General features: G+C 39.6%; 1 protein-coding gene across 4 annotated transcripts in view; it reads right to left on the bottom strand.

Moving 5' to 3' along the window:
* DMTF1 (cyclin D binding myb like transcription factor 1) overlaps positions 1-19,890 on the bottom strand; it is a 31,327-nt gene extending 11,437 nt beyond the window's left edge. The window contains exons 1-11 of one of the 4 annotated variants that reach the window (XM_042792211.1): positions 19,743-19,884; positions 15,100-15,218; positions 12,831-12,947; positions 12,191-12,310; positions 10,544-10,638; positions 9,658-9,772; positions 6,547-6,623; positions 5,106-5,263; positions 4,237-4,269; positions 2,431-2,540; positions 1,453-1,681 (exon numbers count right to left, since the gene is read on the bottom strand). In XM_042792211.1, the coding sequence (XP_042648145.1) occupies positions 1,453-1,681; positions 2,431-2,540; positions 4,237-4,269; positions 5,106-5,263; positions 6,547-6,623; positions 9,658-9,772; positions 10,544-10,638; positions 12,191-12,310; positions 12,831-12,939 (1,046 nt within the window). In that variant the 5' untranslated portion in view covers positions 12,940-12,947; positions 15,100-15,218; positions 19,743-19,884. Of the gene's footprint in view, positions 1-1,452; positions 1,682-2,430; positions 2,541-4,236; positions 4,270-5,105; positions 5,264-6,546; positions 6,624-9,657; positions 9,773-10,543; positions 10,639-12,190; positions 12,311-12,830; positions 12,948-15,099; positions 15,219-16,057; positions 19,688-19,742 lie in introns of those variants that run through there. The other 3 variants (XM_032985827.2, XM_042792210.1, XM_032985828.2) reach the window with 3 other exon arrangements.
* Positions 19,891-23,438: the final 3,548 nt, after the last annotated feature.

Below are 23,438 nucleotides of genomic sequence, written 5' to 3'. Positions count from 1 at the left end.
CTCCTTGCCATGCAGGATTATTCTCCTTATTTACACAGACATTAGGACTTTGATCAGATTATTGTGAAGCATTCCAAATGATGGTACTTGCATCTTTTCTCTTTGGAAAACCATTCCCCAAACACTTCTCCAAGGCAGGAAATACTTCCTGAGATTCACTCTGAACTTTCACTTAATTAATTTCATGTTATGATATTTACTTCCGTTTTCTCCTAAATAACACTCATCCGTCCTTAACATACATTTTTGCCTCCTCTCAGATGCTTCTTAGCCAAAGTAGATGAAGTTAACTACCATATTAAACAGTTCCTCATAAATCATTCCCATCAAGCTCTCCAGGTAAGAGACAGTCTTCACATAATTTTGGCAGATGTTACGCACGCACTGGTTTCTACCAGAATCTGTTTAAATACTATAAATATCTCTGAATTGCCTCCAGCTCAACTGTATGTGGAGCATATGAAAGAGAGGTGAACAGTGAGAGGGGAAAAGATTTTTGTGGAAGTTCAGAAAAGTTCTCTTCACAAACCAAGCAACAGCATTGAACACTCTTGCTAGCAAGAAAAAAAAAAAAAAAAAAAAAAAAAAAAAAGCGCTACCAAAATCCCCAAATCAACCCTGCGGGATGAGTTAAGGATATCTGGACTGACCAAAACAGATACCATTTGTACAGAAATATTAAGAGTTATAACCAGCACATTCTGAAATGTGGAATCAGGTTCCTCATTTTGAGTTAATGTCAAACAGATTCACTAAATTAGTGAATATTGCTTTGCAAATAATGCAAGACATCTCTGGATGTCTTGGCTTTTTATTCCCACCCAAAACAATCAACACATAAAAATCCACTGGCTAAAAAGCCTGAGTTAAAGGCGTTCAAAATGGGAGGAGGACTGGAGAGAGCAAAAGATTTCCAAAGTTACTACCAGGTTGCCAGTTCAATTATAGTCAAAGATGCTGATATCCAATCAGTGTTTGGTGGCCTACATGAAATTAATTTGCAGTCTCAGTTTAGTTATTTGTAGACAAGACGTCCACATCACAGAAACCACCACCACACTTGACCCTTGTTGGTCATCTCAGCAGAGAGGCCAAGGACTGAATGGGCAGGGAGACTGAACTACCCTCCAGTTAAGGGTTAAAGCGCATTGGTGGGGCAACGTGTTGGAAGCTTGCACGGTCGCTGCCTGTGCTGTACCTTTTCTGTGGAATAAAGAAGACTTCAGTCTCCAGGGTTTTCAATCTGACACCTTTCACGAACACTAACATTCACTAAAAAAACAAAAAACAAAAAATATGTTCAATAATAAATCTCTGGGAACTGTAAACACAGCAGTGATTTTCGGAGGGTTCTAAAGCTTTTAGCGTCTAAGAAACCAGCAAAATGGACCCCAATGGAATCCTGCTAGCATCATGTATTACAAACCTTTGAAGGTAACTAAAATAACAAACCTCAAAATCAGATTTATTTCATCTTCCTTGGTCCACTCAGTGCCCCCACTTTGTTTCCAGTTGAGATAGTTGAGCCATTTAGAGCGGCATTGCTTTTCAGAGCGCGTCCCGACCCGTTCTGCCACGGCAGCCCACGATACACCTTGTGTGACAATGTCACCTGGTTCTGTGCTAGTTAGCTCATGCACTACTTCTGCTAGTCTTTTTTCTTCTTTCTCTGTCCATTTTCCTGAAAGAGAGAAAAGCCCTGCAACTTAACTAACAGCAGGTGCCCTCTGTTCTGATCTGTAACATGTCAGTAGATATTTTTCTTCAGTGCCTAGCACCTTATCCCAGATGCAATGACTTGTGAAGAAGATATAACTGTTCCTACTAACAATTTCTATTATATCCGTTCTTGATTAACAAATTCATAATTCTGTTGTTTTGCTGCCAAGTTTCCTTCTCTTCTCCTCTTGCAGATGAAGCCACAGAGAATTCACCAAAATACTGACTGAAGTAAACTGGTCCAAGCTACCGGAATTGTATTAGCTGAAGTAAATTAACCATGCAACAATTTAATATACAGTAATTACATGACTTTTGACTAGATTTTCCTTCCATCTGAATATATATGCTACAAAGTAAACAATACTTTACTCCTGAAGTACACCTGTCTCTTAATTGACTCTAAATATACAGTGTTATCTTTATAAACATTAAACACAAGGGAAAGTACTTCTCCATCCACCTCAATATAATATGCTTCAGTGGCATAAACATATGATGGATAATGGACTGCAAAACTAAACTGAGTGTTCTGATCCTTAAGAAGTGAAACTGGTGAAACCTGTCCCAAATATGTTCTAAAAATGTCCCCAGATTTCACATTTTAAATTCCTCAGTTCAGAGTTAAGTATCTTTGAAACCACCACTGACAAAGGCAAAGGTGACAGTTTTAACTATAATATCCATTACTGACATCAGCATTTACCTCACCTGTGTTGCAGGTATCCTTCATTAATCTACATCGATCTTTTACAGATGAAGCACTTCTCCCCAGTGCAGCTCCTATTGTGGCCCAGTCGTTACCATGCTTTATTCTCAGCCTAAATAGAAACATGCTCATTAGTACTGTATCCAGTTATGAAATTGCCAAAATATCAAATACGCTCGAATAAAAACAGGATAAATGTGCAGTTTATAGGCCTAAAGACAGAATGGGGAGTCATTTTGATACTACACAATTAATATTTTCTATCACCACTGCTAATTTTTCTGTGTTTTCTAGAAGCCTTTTGGGCCAGCTAAGCCACAGGGTACTCACTTATAAAACGCTTAATAACAAACTGTCTTGCAGCAACACTGTAAGGCTTAACTACTGTGTTAAATACAATAGAAATGTTTAGATAAACAGCCAACATCTATTCTACACAAGTTCCTCAAGGACTTTCAGGTGGTATAGAGATCACTTGACAAGTCTAAATAATGCCTGATGAAAACCCAGGCATCCTACAATTTAAATGAAGCAAAACACTGCATAATCATGGTTGTAATTTTAACTATTATTTTCCTCCCACACATGACAACAGGTTGCTTAACATGTTGAGCCATAACTACTTTTAACAAATCTGGAACCACAGGCACCTTGTGAATGACACAAACCAGCTAAATTGATCCAAACATATCCATCGGTGCAATGAAATTAATCCCTCCCTTCCTTCAAGTCTGACCTGGTTTCTTCAAACTGCTCAACCACAGAAAGCTGCAAGAGGAGAAAAAGTCTGCAGCCCCTCCCCTCCTTGATCTATCAGGTCCATAGTCAAAATCAAAGAGCCTTACTGACAATTTATATATCTCAAATACTTCATAAGGAAGATCCTACCCTTGACCTGTCACTTTCTTTACAAATAACCTTTGCTCAGGGCAAACGTTGACTGTGCTTGTAAAAATCTGAAGCACTACTAGTTTCAACAGCAGGCTTATTTTAAAACTTTGTTGCACACTGCTTTAGTGTGGTCAAACCCCAGTTGGCAACTAAGCACCACACAGCCACTCGCTTACTCCCCTCACCCAGTGGGATGTGGGAGCGAAATGGAAAAAAAGAAAAGTAAAACTCGTGGGTTGAGATAAAGACAGTTTAATAGGACAGAAAAGGAAGAAAATAATAATAATGATGATAATAATAATAAGCATAAAAGAATTAGAATATACAAAACAAGTGATACACAATGCAACTGCTCACCACTTGCTGACTGATGCCCAGCCTGTTCCCCAGCAGCGATCGGCCCCTCCCAGCCAACTCCCCCCAGCTGATATACTGGGCATGATGCCCTGTGGTATGGAACGGCCCTTTGGCTGGTTCGGGTCAGCTGTCCTGGCCATGCTCCCTCCCAGCTTCCTGTGCACCTCCTCAATGGCAAAGCATGGGAAACTGAATAGTCCTTGACTCAGGATAAATCCTACTCAGCAACAACTAAAACATCAGTGTGCTATCAACATTATTCTCATCCTAAATTGAAAATGAAGCACTGTACCGGCTACTAGGGAGAAAATTAATTCTACGCCAGGCAAAACCAGGACATGCTTATGTCCTGAATACACATTAGAAAATACAAAAAAATAATCCAAATGTAGTATAATTTCTCTCTGGGTTAATTTAGGGACTGTTATTTTCTGATAGAGTTGGAGTAGTCAAATTTACTTGCAACTTTTCAGTGATTTCATCTAACAAAACCTGTAAAAACTGCCCAAGCTACTAAATATAAACCAGGTAGCGTGACCTTGTTAAAAAAAAAGACTTACTCTTTAAGCTTTTCAATTTCCTCAGGAGTATACCTAAGCAACAAGTAAATAAAAAGACATTTTAAACAGAAAGCATTTAGCGTAAATATTTTTGTTCTACTAACCACACATTATAAGTTTAGTTACAACAAGAGGTTAAGGAATTTTAGCTGTAAGAAACAATCTGACTGAATGATTTGAAAGAACATGAAGAACAAATGCAATTTTCCATATTAGTGCATCTCTAAGGTTATCTGGTTTAAAATTCCTCTCATTTGCCAGCAAAATTCCTCATTGTTGGTGGTTTTACTAAGAACAGAGTTAGATTTTTGTGTATTAGTCTCTCAAATGAACACATATTTTTCCCTTCCCGTCTCAGTTCACAATCACCATGGGGCTGACTTTCCATTAGAAAAAAAAAAAAAAAAAAAAAATCAGCATTGAAATGGTATTTTTAATTTTCAACTACCTTTAAAAACTAAAATCTAACATCCTTTGCAGCACTTCTGGATGGCACCATCCCCACCACTTTACAGATGGGCACACTAAGGGCACAGGAATGAAGATCAATTAGTTCGTGGTAATAGTTCTAGAAAGAAACTACATCTCAGTAGATCTGTGCTTGTGTCAAAGTCTTCTAATCCTATCAGAATCCTCTCTGTACCTTTGGTGGTTTTTTGTTGTTTAATTTTTTCAAAGTTGTGGCTACCATCAATTTAACACAACTATGGTCAAGGTTGATCTACCAGAATCCAACAGAGGTGACTTATGATTAGGAAGAGCTAGGTCTGTTTGGCTAGAATCTTCTGTCTCACATATAACATGTCAAACATTAAATACATGGCCCTACTCATACCAATAAAACCATGCAGCATTAGAGGTTTTCATACTTTCCGACATGGTTTCTGTCATCATACATGCGAAGAACTCTTCTATAGACAGCAAAGAGAGGCCGATTCAGACCCCAAGCTATTGTCCTGTAGAAATCTTTTCTTTCATCTTTTGACATTTCAAATATAATTTCAGTGGCATCTTTTATTCCACGGGCCTAGAAGAAAGCATTTAAAACAAAAACCAAAACAACAAACCACAAACAAACCACCTTAGATAAAGCCTCCTAGAAATTAAGAAGCAGAACACTTAAGAACTGAAGCCTAGCACACTATTATGCAATTTTCTAGGTAACTCAAATACTACAATCCAAGGGTTCAACTGATTATTTATGAATTAGCTACCTCAAATACAAACCCTTGAACACTAGGCTTTTTGTTTGCCTTTTTAAACACCAGAGTCCAGGCAGACACAGCAGCTCTAACATACAACCAGATTTAAAAAGAAAGTCTGATCTGATGTAGATTTTAAGAGCAAAAATTGAACCGTCATTTAGAACATAATGGAAATATATTATGGTGGAATTAGCCTGAGGTCATACAAGGGAAGGTTGTCAAACAGTACTATATCAATTTATTACATAATTGTAGATATTCCTTATCTGAAAACAATTTTTTTTAGTTAAACTACTACTCTTGTTCTGATGTAAACTCGATACAAAAACACTGGAGTATAAGAAAGCTTCTCTAGTTTTAAAAAAATAGTATTACCGATGAACTATTTTGTGTCAGAAATTGTAATACATGTAGAAACTGTGCCTGCCCACACAACTAATACTCAGGATTTTTATACCAATGAAGACTAAATTCAGAGGTTTTTTTGATCCACAAATGAAGGATGGTGAATCTGTAATATCCAGGCTATACATTATCAGCCGTAAGGGCTCAGCTCAAATATTCTCATCTGTAAACCTACCACAAATGTGACTTCTGGGCAATTATCACTGTCAGTATGTTAACTGCATGCATATTTTCACACTGAACTCTGACACCAATATGCTAAGGGGAAGCAGATACAGGCATCCTGTTAGCATAGTAAACAGATACAGACATGGCATCATAGAAGTCTGGAATTTGTATTCAATGCTTTGTAAGGAAAACGATCTTTCCTCCTAATGCATTCTTTTTCTTTCATCTTCACCAAAGGTTTCATGAGTGATGTGCATTCAGAGAAAGAGCTTAAGCCACTTGAGCATCCTCATGTGACATTTTAAAATAGGTTACATTTAGTACACTAATTAAAAACAATATTACATTAAGTAGTCTTAAATCCTGTGTATGGATACAATTTTCTTATGTATTTCAAATGGGTAATGGCTATTCCTACTATGAACTGGTCAGAATCACTTATTGCATATTCTGGGAAGTATTGAAGAAAGTTGCTTTCTAGCAGAAGCTGCATCTCCACACCAACTAGCAGGTAACATACTCTAACACATACCTTTAAATAACGCTCAATGTTACTCATCAAAATGTCAATTTCTTCCTTTGACCACATCCCTTGCTTCCACTTATGGCCTGAAAATGGAAATGACAAACTAATTACTGAAGTGAAAGTTAACAAAACAAGAACAGAAACATCAGAAAACACAACCCTCATTACTTCAATTAACAAAGGAAATAGTTTAAGTAGCTAAAATTACTAAAATTAATTTTAAGCAGATGTTATTTCAGAACTGATAAACAATCCCTAGTAACTGTCAACTAATGTTTAAATACTGTGACTCAGACCCCTCTTCAAAAACATATATTTTTTTTTAAACAGAACACGAATTCCTCTATGTGCTGTCAAGTCACATTTTCAGGCTTTCTCTTCAGCCACAACTAGAAAATTTCTGTCTTTAAACTGACAGCTGCAATTTCCATGCGCTCAAATGATTCCAGAAGCTGGGACTTAAAATGTGACTCATAATAACACTTGAGGAATTGGCAACAACATGGTGTTCTCTTATATGCCTTATCACTTCCCAACATGGGAGCAGCGCTACCTACCTGAATGCTTTTCATAGAGGTAAATGCTCTACCTAGTCTATTCTGACAAGCTGGCCCCTATTTCTCTCCTTTTTTTGCATTGGGAAAAATGCCCAGTGGTCACAGTCAAGATAGACAGTCATAATGAACGTTTTATTTCCCAAATAAAAGTGGCAAACCAGTAGAAACACCCATCTCTGTCTATGCCCTTAGTAACTACAAGGTCAGCTAAGCTTTAAATGCAAAACCAATCAACTTTATTCAGAGAGAAAATTTGAAACCTGAGGTCTATCAATAAAACACTGAAGTATATATATATATTATTATTTTTTTCCTCCCTCATCCTCATACCATACTTAACGATCATTTATTATTAAGATTATGCTGGTGACCCAGTTTTTACATATTGGTGTGTGCTGGCTACCTGCCCATCTCTGCTCAGAAAAATCAGGGTACTTCGTTCGCAGCCTGCTAATTACTAGAGCTGAGGGGCAGAACACACCGAAGAAACTGTTTACTCAAATACAATTATAATGAAAAGTACAGGCATTATTACTAATTCCATTGGAACTGATGAAACTCTTCCCTTGTGCCTGATGACTTCAATCTCTTCTTCCACAGCTACAGAGACAGAACAATAATCTACTACTGTAGTTGTGATTCCCACCCCTATCCAAGCATCTGAACTGACTTGAAGGAACACTGTTACTCTTTACATGGAATAAACTTTAATGCCCAACTATTTTAGGAAAGGAAGAATATTTTGCACTTCACATGTTTGCATATTCAGTGCCAAGATTACTGTAACCTGCCCACAGGTCTTCAAAGAAAGCATTATCAGGGGGAGACTGCTATAAAATGATAAGCTCAGGCAACACACGTCAAACTCCTAGCTACTGTAAAAGGAGACACCTACGGGGATTCCCCCACAGCTCATCTCTGTGACAAAACATGGAGCCCCCCAGAAAAGTTCAGCTGGGATGGATTCTCAAATATTTTTCTCAACGTATTTTATTAGAATTGTCTTCCTCAAACTATTAATCTCTTCATTAGAATCATGAGATTTTGTGCCCTCATTGATTCACAACTGTAAATGTCACTTGTGACATATGGTCAGTCGCTATGTCTGAGACAGCTACAAATGCAGTAAATTTCCAATATAGTTAAGAAGACAAACATAGAACATGAAGCCACCAAGACACATGAAAACAATAATTTATTTCTCTGCGAAATCACCAGTACACACTCCGCCAGTCACAGCTGAGAATGTGCTGCTCCCAACCGAAGTCCTTTACCACTGGCTACTGAAAAGGTCATAATCTCTGTGCCTCCTCTCATCCAAGAACACTGTAAATGTAGCAACATGATTTCTCACTACTTCTAACCAGCTGCCTCAGTGCTGTGATGCAAGCTATCTCTTTGCTATCCCACCTCTGCCCCAGTCCTTGGACTGAACACTGAAGAGCTCTGAAGCCCTATAAATCTAGTAAAACAGAGAAAACAGGGAGAATTATTTATTGGCTGTTAGAAACAACTGTTAGTGTGCACTCGGGATCAGTGAGTGAAATGGTCAGAGTTGCTCAGCTCCTTTTCTCTGAATTTTCCATATCCAACATGCAGGTTCTGCATGCCTCATCCACATTTTTTCACTGACTCAGCAGGACACTCAACTCTCTGGAGTAGAATTTACTAGGTAAGATCATTTGCTTATGTGAGAGAAAATCATTACTTTTTCTTCATGAAGTTTTCTAATAAAAAAGGGAGTTGCTTTGGACTGACTGAAAGAGATATATTTTTTTTCCCCTAGGAAGAGATAAAGTCAGGGTAAGAAAAACAGTAGAGACTGAGAAAACTGGAGAGACATCATGTCATCATTTGATACTAAGCTGTTTCTCTAGGTTTAGAAAGGCACTTCCCTGATGGTGGTGGGGAAAGCTCTACAGTTCAGCAGCTACTACATGATTGCACAGATATATTTTGAAAGGGAGAAATGCCAATGGGGTGGCAGTTTTAGGAGCAGCACTGGTTATTTCAGTAGATCCTGGTGTGCATGATCCCTCTACTTCTGAAGCAATTCCATTCCAGAAACTGTTTGATATGAATCACAACACAGCAGCCAGACTAATAAGACCTACTTCAAGGAAGATGTATTAACCTGAGCACAGATTAATTTTTTTCCTGGTGTAGACCCCTCCGACTGCAGCGCCCCATCTCCTAACCAGGCAGAAGTGCAAACGAAGCAAGCAAACACAACTGTCTGCCCCACCTGTGCTGACACACATTATCTATAGCACTTCTCTACCACGGCCACTACAATCACTGTCACCACTGCAGGCATGCCCCTTCTTCCTCTCCAAGTGTATCTGGCATTCTAACTTTCTTCTTGCATACAAAGTGTAAGAGGGATGGGTGAAGACTTAATGCGTTAGTTCTCCCAGCATTTTTAGAATCAGTCTTCTCAAATATCTTCACTAAAAAAGCCAGACCAGAGATTACTTTATGCAACCTGCAAAATGTTCTGAGACATTTGGAATAGCTTACCTTTTCACAGTGTGGGAGAGTTGCATTTGAAATATCCTACCTTTATTTGTTAGAGAATCCTTGTCCTCTTTGGTTGTGAACCAGGCTTGACTAACAGCTGACACTTCTTCATTGCCCACTGGAGAAATTTCATCCAGCTGCTCATTCTGAAGAATCTTGAAAAGACCAATATGACATCATCCAATCAGATCTTCAGTTCTTTCTATCACCTTGCATTTAACACGGAGACATAACTTTAACGAAAATGAAACCAGCACACCAACTTACCTTGGTGACTGCTCAGAAAGTGACACTTTTTAGATATGGCATTAAAAGTACATTCACATTTCTTAAAACACCTGAGTAAGATTTAGAATCTGAACATATAAATGTTGTGAGAATTAATTAGATAACATTCTTCATCCTATTTAATGTATACAGTGAATAGGAAGAATCTCACGGGCTTTGGTGGAAAGAGGACAATGTCCAGCATCTCCAATCTAGAACTTTTAAACATGGTACACCACAATGGGAAGGGTACGTAACTGTTAGGACTGGTGACAAGACAAAACATATGTAGGCCTGTTATAAAGCTTATTTTATAATCAAAGAATGACAGAAATAACAGATAAACTTGTGTTCTCTTCAGATCACCACAGAGCAAGTCACTATCAGTGGAGGGTTACATCTATTACTGTTTACAGTACTGCTCTTTGGGCAGTAAGTTACACTATAAATAACCTTTCATACATAAAATTATTCAATTGCACTTTTACAGAACAAGATCTTACAAACAAGATCTTACAAACAAGATCCATGCTCAAATAGATTCGTTTCATACTAAAAGTAATCTTATTAATAAACCCTTTCTGCTATTTGTTTCCCTTTTCATTTCAATTTAAATAAAAATGTGCATCAAATAGGTCAATTCAGAAGTTTTACTGTACCTGAATCTGAGTAACAGTTCCTTCGTTAATCTCATCTTCAGCTACCTCAGTGGTAGCAGTCATGGTCACCTCAAAGCTCTGATCATTTTCTGAAACTTGAGAATGGCTAAGTTAGTTGTATACCTTACTTCTGTAACATTTTTTATGCATGCTACAGGTTTTATAAATTGCTACCTTTGCACTGAAAATTTTAGAGACCTTATTCAATATTTATTTCTTGACACAGTAAAATCAAAATGCTTATCAACTGTTTATCTTCATAAATTTTAAATATGGGTTTTGAAACCTTCAGTTTTATACTTGACTACAACTAAGACCTAGTGCGAAATGTATAAATAAAAGGTGTTTGACTTGGTACAAACATTTGGTACTGTATTAATGCTTCCTTTCCACTACTATCTTCAGCATCTTCCAATTACTGAAAGACAATGTTAAAAAAAAATCTTTTGGCTGCATTCTTTTCCCCTGTTTTTCCTTCAACTTCAACGTGGTAACAACTTTACTTCTAAGGAGTTTCTACTAAGTTCCACCAAATAAACAGCCACTCTACGTATTGCAAATTGGTATTTTAACTTGCTAGATCTGTTTTTGCCTCCCATCGGGATAGTATCACAGAATATCAGGTTGGAAGGAACCTCAAGGACCATCTGATCCAACCTTTCTTGGCAAAAGCACAGTCTAGACATCTAAGATGGCCCAGCATGCTGTCCAACTGAATCTTAAAAGTATCCACTATTGGGGAATCTCCCATTTCCCTGGGGAGATTATTCCAGTGGCTGATTGTTCTCACTGTGAAAAATTTTCCTGTCGTCTCCAATTGGAATATCCCCAGGACTAACTTGTGCCCATTACCTCTCATCTTTTCCATGTGACTCCTTGTAAAAAGGGAGCCTCCATCTTCTTTGCAACAACCCTTTAAATTCTGGAACACAGTGATATGGTCTTCCCTGAGCCTTCTCTTCTCCAGGTTGAACAAACTTAATTCTCTCAGCCTTTTCTCATGTGGCAGCTTCCCAGTCCTTTGATCATCTCTGTGTCCCTTCTCTGGACCCTCTCCAGCCTGTCCATAGCGTTGTTTGTATAGCAGGGACCAAAACTGAGCACAGTATTCCAGGTGCAGCTCAACAAGTGGTGAGTATAGTGGGATAATGACTTCTTTACCTCTGCTGGTGATGCCCTTGTTGATGATTAAAATGAACTATCTAATATTCAGTCAACTTCCTTAAGACCAATTCAGAACCCAGCCTACTTTTTGTACAACAATCTCTACCTTAGAAAGACCATACATCTCAATATTACAGAACACGGAAATACTAACTATACTGTTTGATCATAAAAAAAAGCCCCAATTTCTCTTTGCAGGAGGAGAGCATCTAGTTTATTGTTCATTCACTTACCGTTCAATTTATCAATGCATCTGTGCCTGCAGCCCTCTAGCTGCAAGGCAGGTTTATTTTGCCAGTACTGGCAGTATAGATAACAATTGCTGCAAAACCATCCAAGGGTCTTGACAGGTAAAGATAATACCTAAGTATATTAATAAAATTTGAAAATAAAACATGCAAAATATTCTAATGTAATCCAAAGAGTTCACTTTTAACCAACAGAAACATTTGTTACAAGGGTACGAAAACTTAAAAAGCTTACTTGGAACTGCAACAACAGAAATGCATGGAGTGGAATCATCAAGGCTTTGATCATCCTCTGACAAGCAAAGCCTCTTGTGTGGAGGTTCAGTGCTGTCTTCAGAGTCTACTTCATCAGCTTCTAACAACAAAAACATACAAAAGTTACTTTCTGTTAAGGAAGTCGAGCTTTAGACAAAGTTCTACTAACAAAGTGGACCAAAACAAAAGGTAGAAACAAATGTGATAGTCTGGTTCAGTGTTTTACTACTGTCCAGGAACTTCATCTAAGTTATGGGTAACAACAGTTCACATGCTTTTTTCAACACACATTTTCTGAGATTTTCTTTGTAAATACCATCCACAGTCCATCACACACAAACCAGTCCCTTAAGTCTACAGAAATTTGGGTACATGCTTGGTTTTACAAACCCGTTTCCACTGAAATAAAGCAGAACAGCTATATCCTTGTTGGCCACATACATATAGAGTTTTGTTATTTATACCTAATTTGACACTTTATCCTCCTTTAAACTGAAAGAGAACAAATTGTAGCACAGTAAACTGAATGCAAGTAGCTCACAGAATTTGTGGGCAGGGAGGTACAATGGTTGGATCAATGAAATAAGAAGAAAGAAATACTATGCAATACAATTCTATACCATTTTGAGGGCAATGAAGTATAAGGTTCCCTTCAGTGTCCTGAGTCAAAGTCACAGAGTTCACGGTTTCTACTGTCACTGTGTCAGACTCTTCTTCAACTGTGCTCATACTCAAACCTGAAAGAGCAATACACAGATTACTTTTCCAGACTGCCACTTTGACCACAATGCTGTTTCCTTTATCTCAACCAACCAGCAAAAACTGCCATATAGAATGAATGTCTGCCTGTTCTTTCACATGAAAAAATCCATGGTTTAAGAGATTACCTGCTTTTACTTATCCTGCATGCTTATACATTGCACAGGGTAACATCAGATAGCTTCAAAGCTACTTTTTCAGTTGCAAATAGTACCTAAACTCCCTACTCAAGAGCATTTGTAATCTACTACTATTTTAAATACAAACTTAGGCTATTAATTTTTCAGCATCTCTGAATTTTCCACATCTGATACTTTCTGTCTCATTAGTATTTGCTCCATTGCCCATTTAATAATTTTACTATTATATAACCTAAAGTTTGTCAGGACTGAGAAACATCTTTGTTGTGTCATACTACTCATAGCTGCACTACTTACAGATTGCTAAATTATGAAGTTTTATTCTCCTTCCATATTTATAAATAATTGTGAAGATAGTAATTTTTCTTTAATATTGAAACAACATGAACAACAGAAAAACTGCATGCAATCACCAGTATAAAAAAATGAAGTGAGGATAAACATACACTGAAGTCAGTGAACTACAACAATACGAAGTGCTTCCGATACTCTCATTTCCACTATAAGCACTACAAAGAGACCCAAACCTTATATGAATTTCACCGTAAACTAGCACTATTGCTAATTTTGAAATAAAACAATATCCCACAAAGAAGTTCTAATCCATCAAATACACATAAATATAACATTTTCTGCTGCAGAAGCTAAATGAAATCACATCTAAAATATCCAGTTTTTCAATGATTCCATCAGTTCTGAGCACCTGGGTTTGGCAAAGATTTGTAAAAATAACACATCATCTATTTCTCCTTGAAGTGCTCAGTCCTTTTAGTATGTCTTCTCATATGTCAATAACAGAAAAAAAAAATTTAATTTTTATTTTAAAGCCAAAACACTGTTATCAACAATTTTCACTTATGCTGTTAAAAGATGATTGACTATAGCTTAAAAAAAAAAAAAATCAGTTACATTACAAAGCTTCCAACCCATATATCCATATGTAAGTGGAATTTACAACCTGGATTTTAAATCCCCTGTATAATGTTAATAATACTGCTTCAGCAGGAAATGATTTAATTTTTAATCAGAGAACATGTTCTTTGGTATTTGGAACATTCCTAAGAGCAGTGTTTTCTTGGAAGGATAAAACTACTGCCAGTCTTTCAATAAAATTACTTATCACTTCTCAAGCTTGATGAAGATTTGGCACATCTTTAAGCACTTGTAGTGACTGATTCCTAGTATGAAGCGATATTACCCATCTGAACATATCAAAAATTTCAGATGCCACTGACATTTTAAATCAGAGGGTTCTCAAATTTACTTTCATATCTACCATCAGCAACAGCTCCTTGCCACATGCAAGCGTGGGAGGCAATAACTTGCTTGGGATTCATCTGCTTCTCAGTTTCACAGCCTCTGCCCTATCCTTTACTAGAAGTGATGTTTGCTGCACAGCTATAGTACTGATTTTAAAGAACCAAGAGAGGCATCCTTAACTCTAGGAACATGAATAAAGAAGTCCAAAGTGTTATAGCTAAATTAGCAGACTACAACTTGGCTTTTTGGGAGTGAACAAATTGGATAATTCTGGAGGGTCAAAAGAAAGTGGCAGATTTTCTTTTTCATGTTCATATATACTTTCCAAGTAACTTTTACTACAGGGAATGCTGTAGCAAAAATTCTCAAAGTTACCTGAAATGCCATGAAGGATTCTTCTTTAACTATACCTGAACAGATAGCAATAGCATTTATTTTTCCACAGTCAGCTGAAAGCACCTATTTTAGTTCTCGCTACTGGAAGGGCTTGAAAGACATGAGATTTATTTTTATAAAGGACATTATGCCAATCATGTACTTCACCTAGAGCTGATCTAGAAGCAGCGGAAACTACAGCACCATCCTCAGCATAAGACCATTCCTTCTTTTTATTGAAAGAATACTGAAAACTGAAGACAGACAGCAAAGCTGGGCCATTCTTTCATCAGTTACTCAGGATTTGCTGAGAATCAGAGAATACACTTATACGATTAGGCTCCCAAATACAAACCTCAAAGTAATTAGGTTTGCACATTTGAATCCACTCCCTCACCAGTTTGCCATGTCAGAAGAGAAAAGGATACTACATGGAAGGGGTCCATGCATCCAAACGTGGCATTTCCACCAAAGCTAGGGAGGAAGATACAGACAATCAATAGTTGCTACCCTGGCACTTCCACACAAACAGAGCTGCAACAGGACTCTAAACAGACACCACCTAAGGCACCCTGCTGAAGAGCAGCACTGATTCTTCTGATCAACTTAAATGTCCACACTTGTCTGCTGGAGCTCCCAGGCACTCCCTACAAAGCACCAAAAACTGCGCACAGCACATAGTTCAAGGAATTCTATTTCCTAAGAAGCACTCCTCAATGTAACTCCTGGACTGAGCAGGACTTTTAACTTTTTTGCCAATCTCCCAAGAACAGTTTATCCCAACAGTAAGTACAAACTCTCCAGAAAAAAAAAAAAAAACAAAAATGTTTTGTGTCAGATACTTGAGATTTAGACTATCTCAAGTTTCTGAGTAAAGGTAATAATCACAACCAAGCCTTGAAAAAAAAAACTTAGGAAGAGCCAAATCCTTAATTTAACTGGAAAAATTCCCATCAACTTTAATGGCCTTGGACCTCAACTGAAAACTGTCTGCAAAGAACATGAGTCGTCAAGTCAAAGTCAAATGCATATTTTGGACAATATTTTTTATTCATTAGACTATACAAACACAAGAAAGCTGAAGAAAACAAACAAACTTGTTCTTTCAAGATACATTTCCACCAGGACAGGAGTGCTAACCCACAAAGACATGAATTAGTGACTGAGAGGTGAGGAGAAAAAAAGATCTTGAGTAACTGTGGTGGTTCTGTGTGAATAGGAAACAATCTCCAGCTCTTAAAAAAATCACTGCTTTACACTTAAATAATGATGGAACTATCACATATGCTGAAGATACATCAAATACGACATACGATGGGAACACTTGGGAGTTTACGGTGAGCTCAGTGGAGAAAGCCCAGTGGTGTGGCAGGAGACAAGGCCCTCTGATGCAGGCTTCTCTGATACTGGCTGCACCGACACCGGACTCGCCCTGTGTCCTCCATTTATCACTGGATGACAGCCGGAGCCATGCTAGACAACGCCGTATCACCGCAGAGGTCTTTTAGGATGTGCCATGTGAATTCTGTTTAATACAGACACCTGCATATTCAGAACACGTCTACTCTTGAAAAAGTTAAATACAAAGTTAATTACAGTCAGTGTTTCCTAATTAGTGAGAATTACAACATGAGTATCTCATCACCTCCAAAATACCACCTTCTTTTCATAACTTCACTAAGCATGCTTTTGAAAATGCATTGCTTTCTATTTGAAACAAAAAGCTTGCTTTAATTTTAAATGCATGACCCAAGACTCTTCTTTAATCCTTGATTCAAACACATTCTTTAGAGATACCAATCTACCACTAATATTTTCTGTTCTGAAAGAGGGTGTTAGCTTGTGGGGGAAGGGAATGCTGTTGGATGCACAGACACTAACAGTGTGGATGTGTATTACAAAATTCAGTGAAGATAGCATAATCTTCAATTTCTAAGACAGCAACTTAGAAATCAGTGTAAATTTAATAAGCATTTTTTGATTTTTTTAGATTTTTGGGTGCATTTACCAAATTCAACAATTTGACGAGTTGCATTACAATTTTAAACAGGTTTCAACATGCAACTAAACAGATAGGAAGAGACTTTGCCTACAAGAATAATATAGAATTCCAATACAAATTTTCCACTAAAGCCACATAATACAGCAGTTCTTATTTATTTGGGAAACATGCAGCAGATTTAGGCAGAAAAAAACCCAAAAGATTATTTTATACCGAGTTACAAAATTGAACATTTTAATACAAAATTCCTGTAATTCTCAATAATCAGACAGATGGGCTCAATCATTCTGTAGGCTGTAAAAATTAAACACTTCTAAGAAATAGTATTTGCAGACAGAATTCTGTCATTATACCGAGCTATTAACTGAACGTTAAGGCTAGTCTTCTGTGAACTGTTGTAAATCTATTAAAATTTCTACATGATATTATATTAAAGGCCACGCTTTCCACACTGGGCAAAAAGTAAAAGTATATTTCACTAAATTCTGCAAGAAGCAAAAATTACAAGTTTACTAAGGAAGGCTTCCTGCTATTGAGGCATTTAACTGGAACAATCACATGGCACGCACTGGGATTTCAAAGCATTCATTCAAGAGTAACACAAAGGAAAAAAAGTCATCACAGGACCTCATATACCTCATATTTAAGGCAGCCTGAACGTTTAGTGTATTCTATACCAAGTCATTACTTCTGATACATAATCAGTTGTTACTATTCAACTAGTGCCAATTCTCTTATGCTCTTATTCAACAAAAAACCTTTCATCCATACCAAATGGGTTCTGCTCAAATTTTAAATTCTACCACAAAGAAATTGTCATTAACAACTGCAACAAGGGATGTAAGAGGGGACCAAATCGGATAGACTGCAAACAGAAGGACCCAAAGACCTGAGTTCATGGCATACTAAGACTTATTAAACCGTATCACCATGAAATCACAGTCCTTTAGGGACAGTTCCATTCTACTCATCCATGGTATTGAGAGAAGTGGGCCATCCACAGGAATGGAATATATAGGAGACACAATGGGACAAACTGTTCTCATTTACATCGATCCAAATTTGGCAGAACTCCATGAGTTATAGTCTATCCATTGATATTTTAATAAAAAACACTGAGCATGCTTTCAATGTCACACAGGCACAGGGGAGCAAAAAGAAAAAAAAAAAAAAAAGCTCTTTCAAAAGAAAAAACACAAAGTTGTAAGTTTTCTTTCTCAGTAATAGAAAATAGCTGTTAGGCACAAGGTTATGACTATGGATAAAAATCTTAGTAAGACTGATATGTACCAAAACATTCTTTTTGTTTCATGTAAATCCAGTTTCATCCTAAGCATTCCAGTAACAACTTCACCTTTATAAACAACAGGCAGAAATCTAGCATAAAATAAAACGAGAAGTTGACTTATCCTAATTGTACAAGGCTTATGTTTGATAAACAAAGCCATCGCTCTGTTGCTTTCTGATGGACAGATGAGCGTAGAAGTAATGCTCATAAATAAGAGACTATTAGAAAATGTAAAATACAGTACCAACACATGGAGGTCTTTGTCTTTTGTATATCCACCTTCTATAATATTGAGTGGTTAAGCTGAAAATCAGTATTTTTAGGCATTCTATTTAAGGTTCAATCTTATTGGTAAGTCATAAAACATCATGTAGAAACTTTCAGTAAGTGCCTGAAAAACAAGCATGTAATTGTTGCCATTATTATATTCACGTGGATTGATGGAAATGAGAATTTAAATGAGATGCATCCATCTCATTGTAAAACCTACAGCTCCTGGTTTTGCAAAGGTATTTTGATGATGCTGACAAGAAGCCAACTTACATCTACAGCTAGAGCAGCACTGGCAAACAAAAAGCATTTTCTAGGTTACTTCAACACCTAACTTACAAGGGCCAGGTGGGGCTGAACAATTTTAACTCTTTGTGAATAAATACATACAAATACTGTCTGTCAGCTAAAGAGGTACCTAGTAGAAGCGTAATACGGTTCACTGTGCCCAAGTGCACTATGACCAAGAAAAAAAGAGACCTCAGAAAGAAAGAAAAAAAAAAAAAAAAAGGAAAAAAAGGCTTGTCCAACCAGAACCTTTTATTTTGGCAAAGCAGAGAGCATAACTCTAGTGCAGAAAAGCCTGGTACCGCTTTTAGATGAAACCCCTGATCTTGGCAAAGTTACACATTTCAGATTCCACTTAGAAATAAACCCCCAAGCAACCTCAAATCGTAACTCTCGTTGGAAAGAAAGAAAGATTATGACACGAAACAGAAGAAAGCCACAAGCTTAGGATACCCCAATCGCACACCCAGCGTGGGGAAATAGGGAGATTTAAACGCGTTCGTGCAAGTGGCCTTTTATTACAGGCATCAAGGTAAAGGGAATTGAGTTTAAAACAGAAAGAGCAAAAAACGACAAAACCTGCACACCACCCTCCCCCTCCCCTCCCAAGGGAGTCGAGGTTTGGTAATCTCCAAGTTTTACCCTATTTTGCCGCGACCCACCCCTCCCCGCGCCTTCCAAATTTCTTTCTGAGCAGCGATCCCGCCGCCCCGCAGCGCCCCGGGAAGGCGGGGAACAACGGCCCGCGGCACAAAGCCGGCGGGAGGCAGCGGCGCTGCCAGCCCTGTCCCGGCCCCCGGCACTGCCCCCGGGGCGGCGGCTCCGCGCCTCAGGGCCCGCCTCAGACCCCTTCTGCCCCCCGGCCGCCAGCGCCGCCATTTGGTCCCGGGCCGCCGCCGCCGCCGCCATTTTCCCGTGCTCCCGGCGGGCGGCGGCGCTGGCCGAGACCGCTGCCAGCTCAGCTGCCAGCCCAACGCGGCCCGGTCCAGCCCAGTCCGGCGGCGGCTGAGGGATGTGAGGGTGGGGGGGGGGGGGGCGGAAGGGGGCCGGACATGGCCGCCTCCCGCTCCGCTCAGCCCGCCGCGCTCCGCCACCGACCGCGACTCGGCCGCTCCCGGCCCTGTCAGCCCGCAGGCCCCCGCGCACTTACTTCCTGTTTTGGGTCCGGGCACTTGAGAAACCAGGATGGAGACTCCCAAGTACCAGGATGGAGGCGCCGAGCGGCAGCGAGCGGCGAGTGGGGGAGGCGGAGGCAGCGGCGGGGCGAGGCGCCGGCAGCCCGCGAGCCCGCCGGAAGGGCCCGCCGCCCGCCCGCCCGCCGCTTCCGCCCTGCCGGCGGCGCCAGAAAGCGCACGGCGCGGGGTCCGCGCTGCCGGCGGCGCCACAAAGCGCACGGCGCCGCTGCCGGCCTCGCGGCCGGGGGAGGCGGGAAGGGCCCCCCGCGCCCGGCCCTCACGGACAGCCCCTGTCGCCATTCGGGCGTCCTTCGTGACTCGGACTTCATTTCCCTCCTGCTTGATGACCTGGTTGGGAAACAAACAAACAAACAAAACCGCTAATGCGTATTATCAAAAAATGAGCCTTAAACCCGAGAATATACAGGCGCTTATCGGTGCCTCATGGAACAGGCGCCTGCAGGCACCTTGACCCTTCGCAAAAAAAAGCCACCCGCTGACCCCCCCCCCCCCCCCAAACCGGGTAGGTCAAGACAAGGGGGTGAGCAGAACCCCTTGCCTGTGTTGTGTGTAAAAACTTCATCAGGCTTCTGCCACAAAGCCCTGTTTTGGCTCCTTCTGTTGTGTGGTGGGCCTCCAGCTGCATCCTCCCCCCAAAACCTTGGGAGCTTTAAAATGTACCCTTGTCCCCCGTGAACAGCTTTTCTGCAAACCTTCCTCACAGGCTGTACGCATCCCGAAGTCTCAGGAGAGACCTGTAGAATCTGTTTGCCAGGAAAGATTCAGTTGTCTTAAATATCTGATGCCTTTTAATACCTTAAAACCCCAAAAGTGTCCAAGATTCCTGCAGGGAACTGGTCAGCATGACCAGGGGAGTGCTGAGCGCTTCTGAAGCAGCAACAGGAGGGAAGCAAGGCAGGACAGATGACACATCTAGTCTAGGATATCTCAGATGGGGCTAGATGACTATGATTAGGCAACTGCATCTTACCCGTAAGATTTCAGGTTACTCTGTTTGCCCTGAGCATGCTACAGCTTCAAGTTACCAGGGTGAACAGGGTCCTCTCTTTGTGACTCTTCCCAGGGAGTTTCTGTGGAAGGGAGCGCAGCAAAGCTCAGTTTCATCATCTCGTATTCTAGATTAAAACACAATCATGAAGAAAACCTGGGGGTTTTCACCTGTAAACAAAGACATGTAGCCGGGATGTGGAAACAGGCTAGGACTCAGAATTGTAATGGGGAGACAAGGCAGGGTAGAGAGGAGACATTGCACATAAAATTAGGGTGGTGAAAGAATGGAGATGAAATGCATGGCTAGGGACAGGGAGAAGGTAGCTGGGATAAGAGCTGAAAGCAGGATTTATAGCATCTGTTTTGTTCGAAGCACACTTGAATTAACTCCAGTGCCAGTGTACTTGGTCTTTCTGGTCATCAAACCTTAGGGGTCTAAAATTCCATGTTCAGGGGTTGACTCTCGCGGAAAAGTTTGTTTTAAAGTGCCCAGTGCCCTTAGGCATTCCTTGGCCAAAGTAGAGGTACAGCTATTGGACTCACCAGTCCATGATCTGTTGCAGCTCCCTGATTTTTCCCCTGCCAGTTTTTGCAGCAAATGAAGCACATCCCTTATGTTTGCTTTCTTTGAAGTACATCCCCACTTTGTTTGTTTGTTTTGTTTTCAAGGCAGCTATGAGCTTTCTTTAAAAATAACAGGATATCACTTAGTTGAGCTGTACTAAAATGCATCATTTGGAGGCTGAGTTCAGACTGTACAGGAAGCAATAATTTTGACATTTCATATGTGTCTTCACCATGTGAAATTTCTAGAAAGACCTCATGTAGTAAGCAGCAAACACAAAGAGGACTCCTTCCATACCATGCTTATTTTCTCCATATGTTATCCCCTCAGTTATGAGCATTTTTCATGACGGGTCTTTCTCCTTACTTTCTTTTTATCTTATCTGGATGTAACTTGTAGAAAACAATATTTTAACTTGCAAAATCAGTGCCTCCTTTTACATAGTTGTTGTGGTTTAACCCCAGCCATCAACTAAGCACCATGCACCCACTTGATCACTCTTCACCCCTCCCAGTGGGATAGGGAGGAGAATTGGAAATAAAAATAAAACTCATGGGTTGAGATAAGAACAGTTTAATAACTAAGCTAAATTAAAATATAATAAATAATAGTAGTAATGAAAATGGATATAAGAAAAACAGAGAGAAATAAAACACACATGCAATTGCTCACTACCTGCTGTCTGATGCCAAATCAACAATCTGCCCCTCCCATCCAACTCCCCCCTGTTTATATACCGAGCATGACACCCTACAGTATGGAATATCCCTTTGGCTGGTTCGGGTCAGCTGTCCTGGGCATGCTCCCTCCCAGCTTCTTGTGCACCTTGTGTACTTGCGCACTGGCAGAACATGAGAAACCAAAAAATCCTTGACATAGGATAAACGCTACTTAGCAACAACTACAACACCCGTGTGTTATCAACATTATTCTCATCCTAAATTGAAAACACAGCACCGTACCAGCTACTAGGGAGAAAATTAACTCTATTCCTTCTGAAACCAGGACAATAGGGATATTGTTCTGGGATGTGTTGTAGTGAGATATGAAGATGATAAGCTGCTGCTGTCCGATCACACGGTAGCACTTTGTGGGCTGGGGCACTGGGAACTGTATGCACTGTTCTGTGTTTAGTCACAGATCTGCAAAACTTTGAATGTTTTTGGGATTATGAGCTCTGTTTATGCCCCATTCTCTGTGCAATGGAAATAATACTGATTTCCTCACAGGTTCATGGTATAACCACACTCAGGAATGTTTACTTTATATCACGTTCAATGTATATGTGGAAAAAGTGATGACTAGAGTTCTCTGGTGTTTCATGAACAGGATGAAATCTTACTCTGTAACAGACTCTTGCTCTGTGGGGCAAATGAGATTCATTTGTCCTGAGCTGTCTCATGTTAAGGGAATAATTACATGCATATATACCTACTTAAGTTGATGAAAGAATCAGACACAGTCTTTACTATGGATCTAACAATCCCTTTTTTCCAGTAGCAGTTAACTTTTTACCCATCCATACAGTTTTCTTCCAGAGGACCTATGTTCTTGGTAGCCACCAGATGTCTCTACTGCAATGTGCTCTAGACCCACCAGTTGCATCTCAGGGATGGAATTCTTCTCCCTTTGCTGTGATGAAGTTGAAGCTAAATTAGCATTGCTCTGTAGGTACAGTGTGATCACTCCTCATCAGGGATTAGGGGAAAAGTGAGACTGGCACTGCTTGATAAGAAGAGGATGTGAGATGGAGAATCATCAACATGCTGATGACTCACCATGGTGTTCAGTAAATCCTGAAGGCAAAGCATAAACTCCTAATAATCTTAAATCTGATTACATGAACAGGGACAGGAAGTATAGAAGACTGATATCCTGGTGTAGATCCTTTTAGTTAATATTTGAAAAAAAAGTTTTAATCTGCAAGATTCAAGAGAAGAAAAACAAAAAGAAGTTAGAGAATGTATTAAATACTGGGTTGTGGGCAGGGTGGATGATGTACAAGACGAAAAGCAATGTGGCTCGCTTTTGATCTGACCCATAAGAGTGTGTATGGTGTAAATATGAAGCAGGTGATAGAGCAGAGTAGTAATCA

This window comes from Tyto alba, unplaced genomic scaffold (genome assembly GCF_018691265.1).
Source record: "Tyto alba isolate M040663 unplaced genomic scaffold, T.alba_DEE_v4.0 Super-Scaffold_2, whole genome shotgun sequence".
NCBI classification, from domain to species: Eukaryota; Metazoa; Chordata; class Aves; order Strigiformes; family Tytonidae; genus Tyto; species Tyto alba.
The sequence above is the reverse complement of the archived record's forward strand: the minus strand, read 5'-3'. Positions and strand labels throughout refer to the sequence as shown.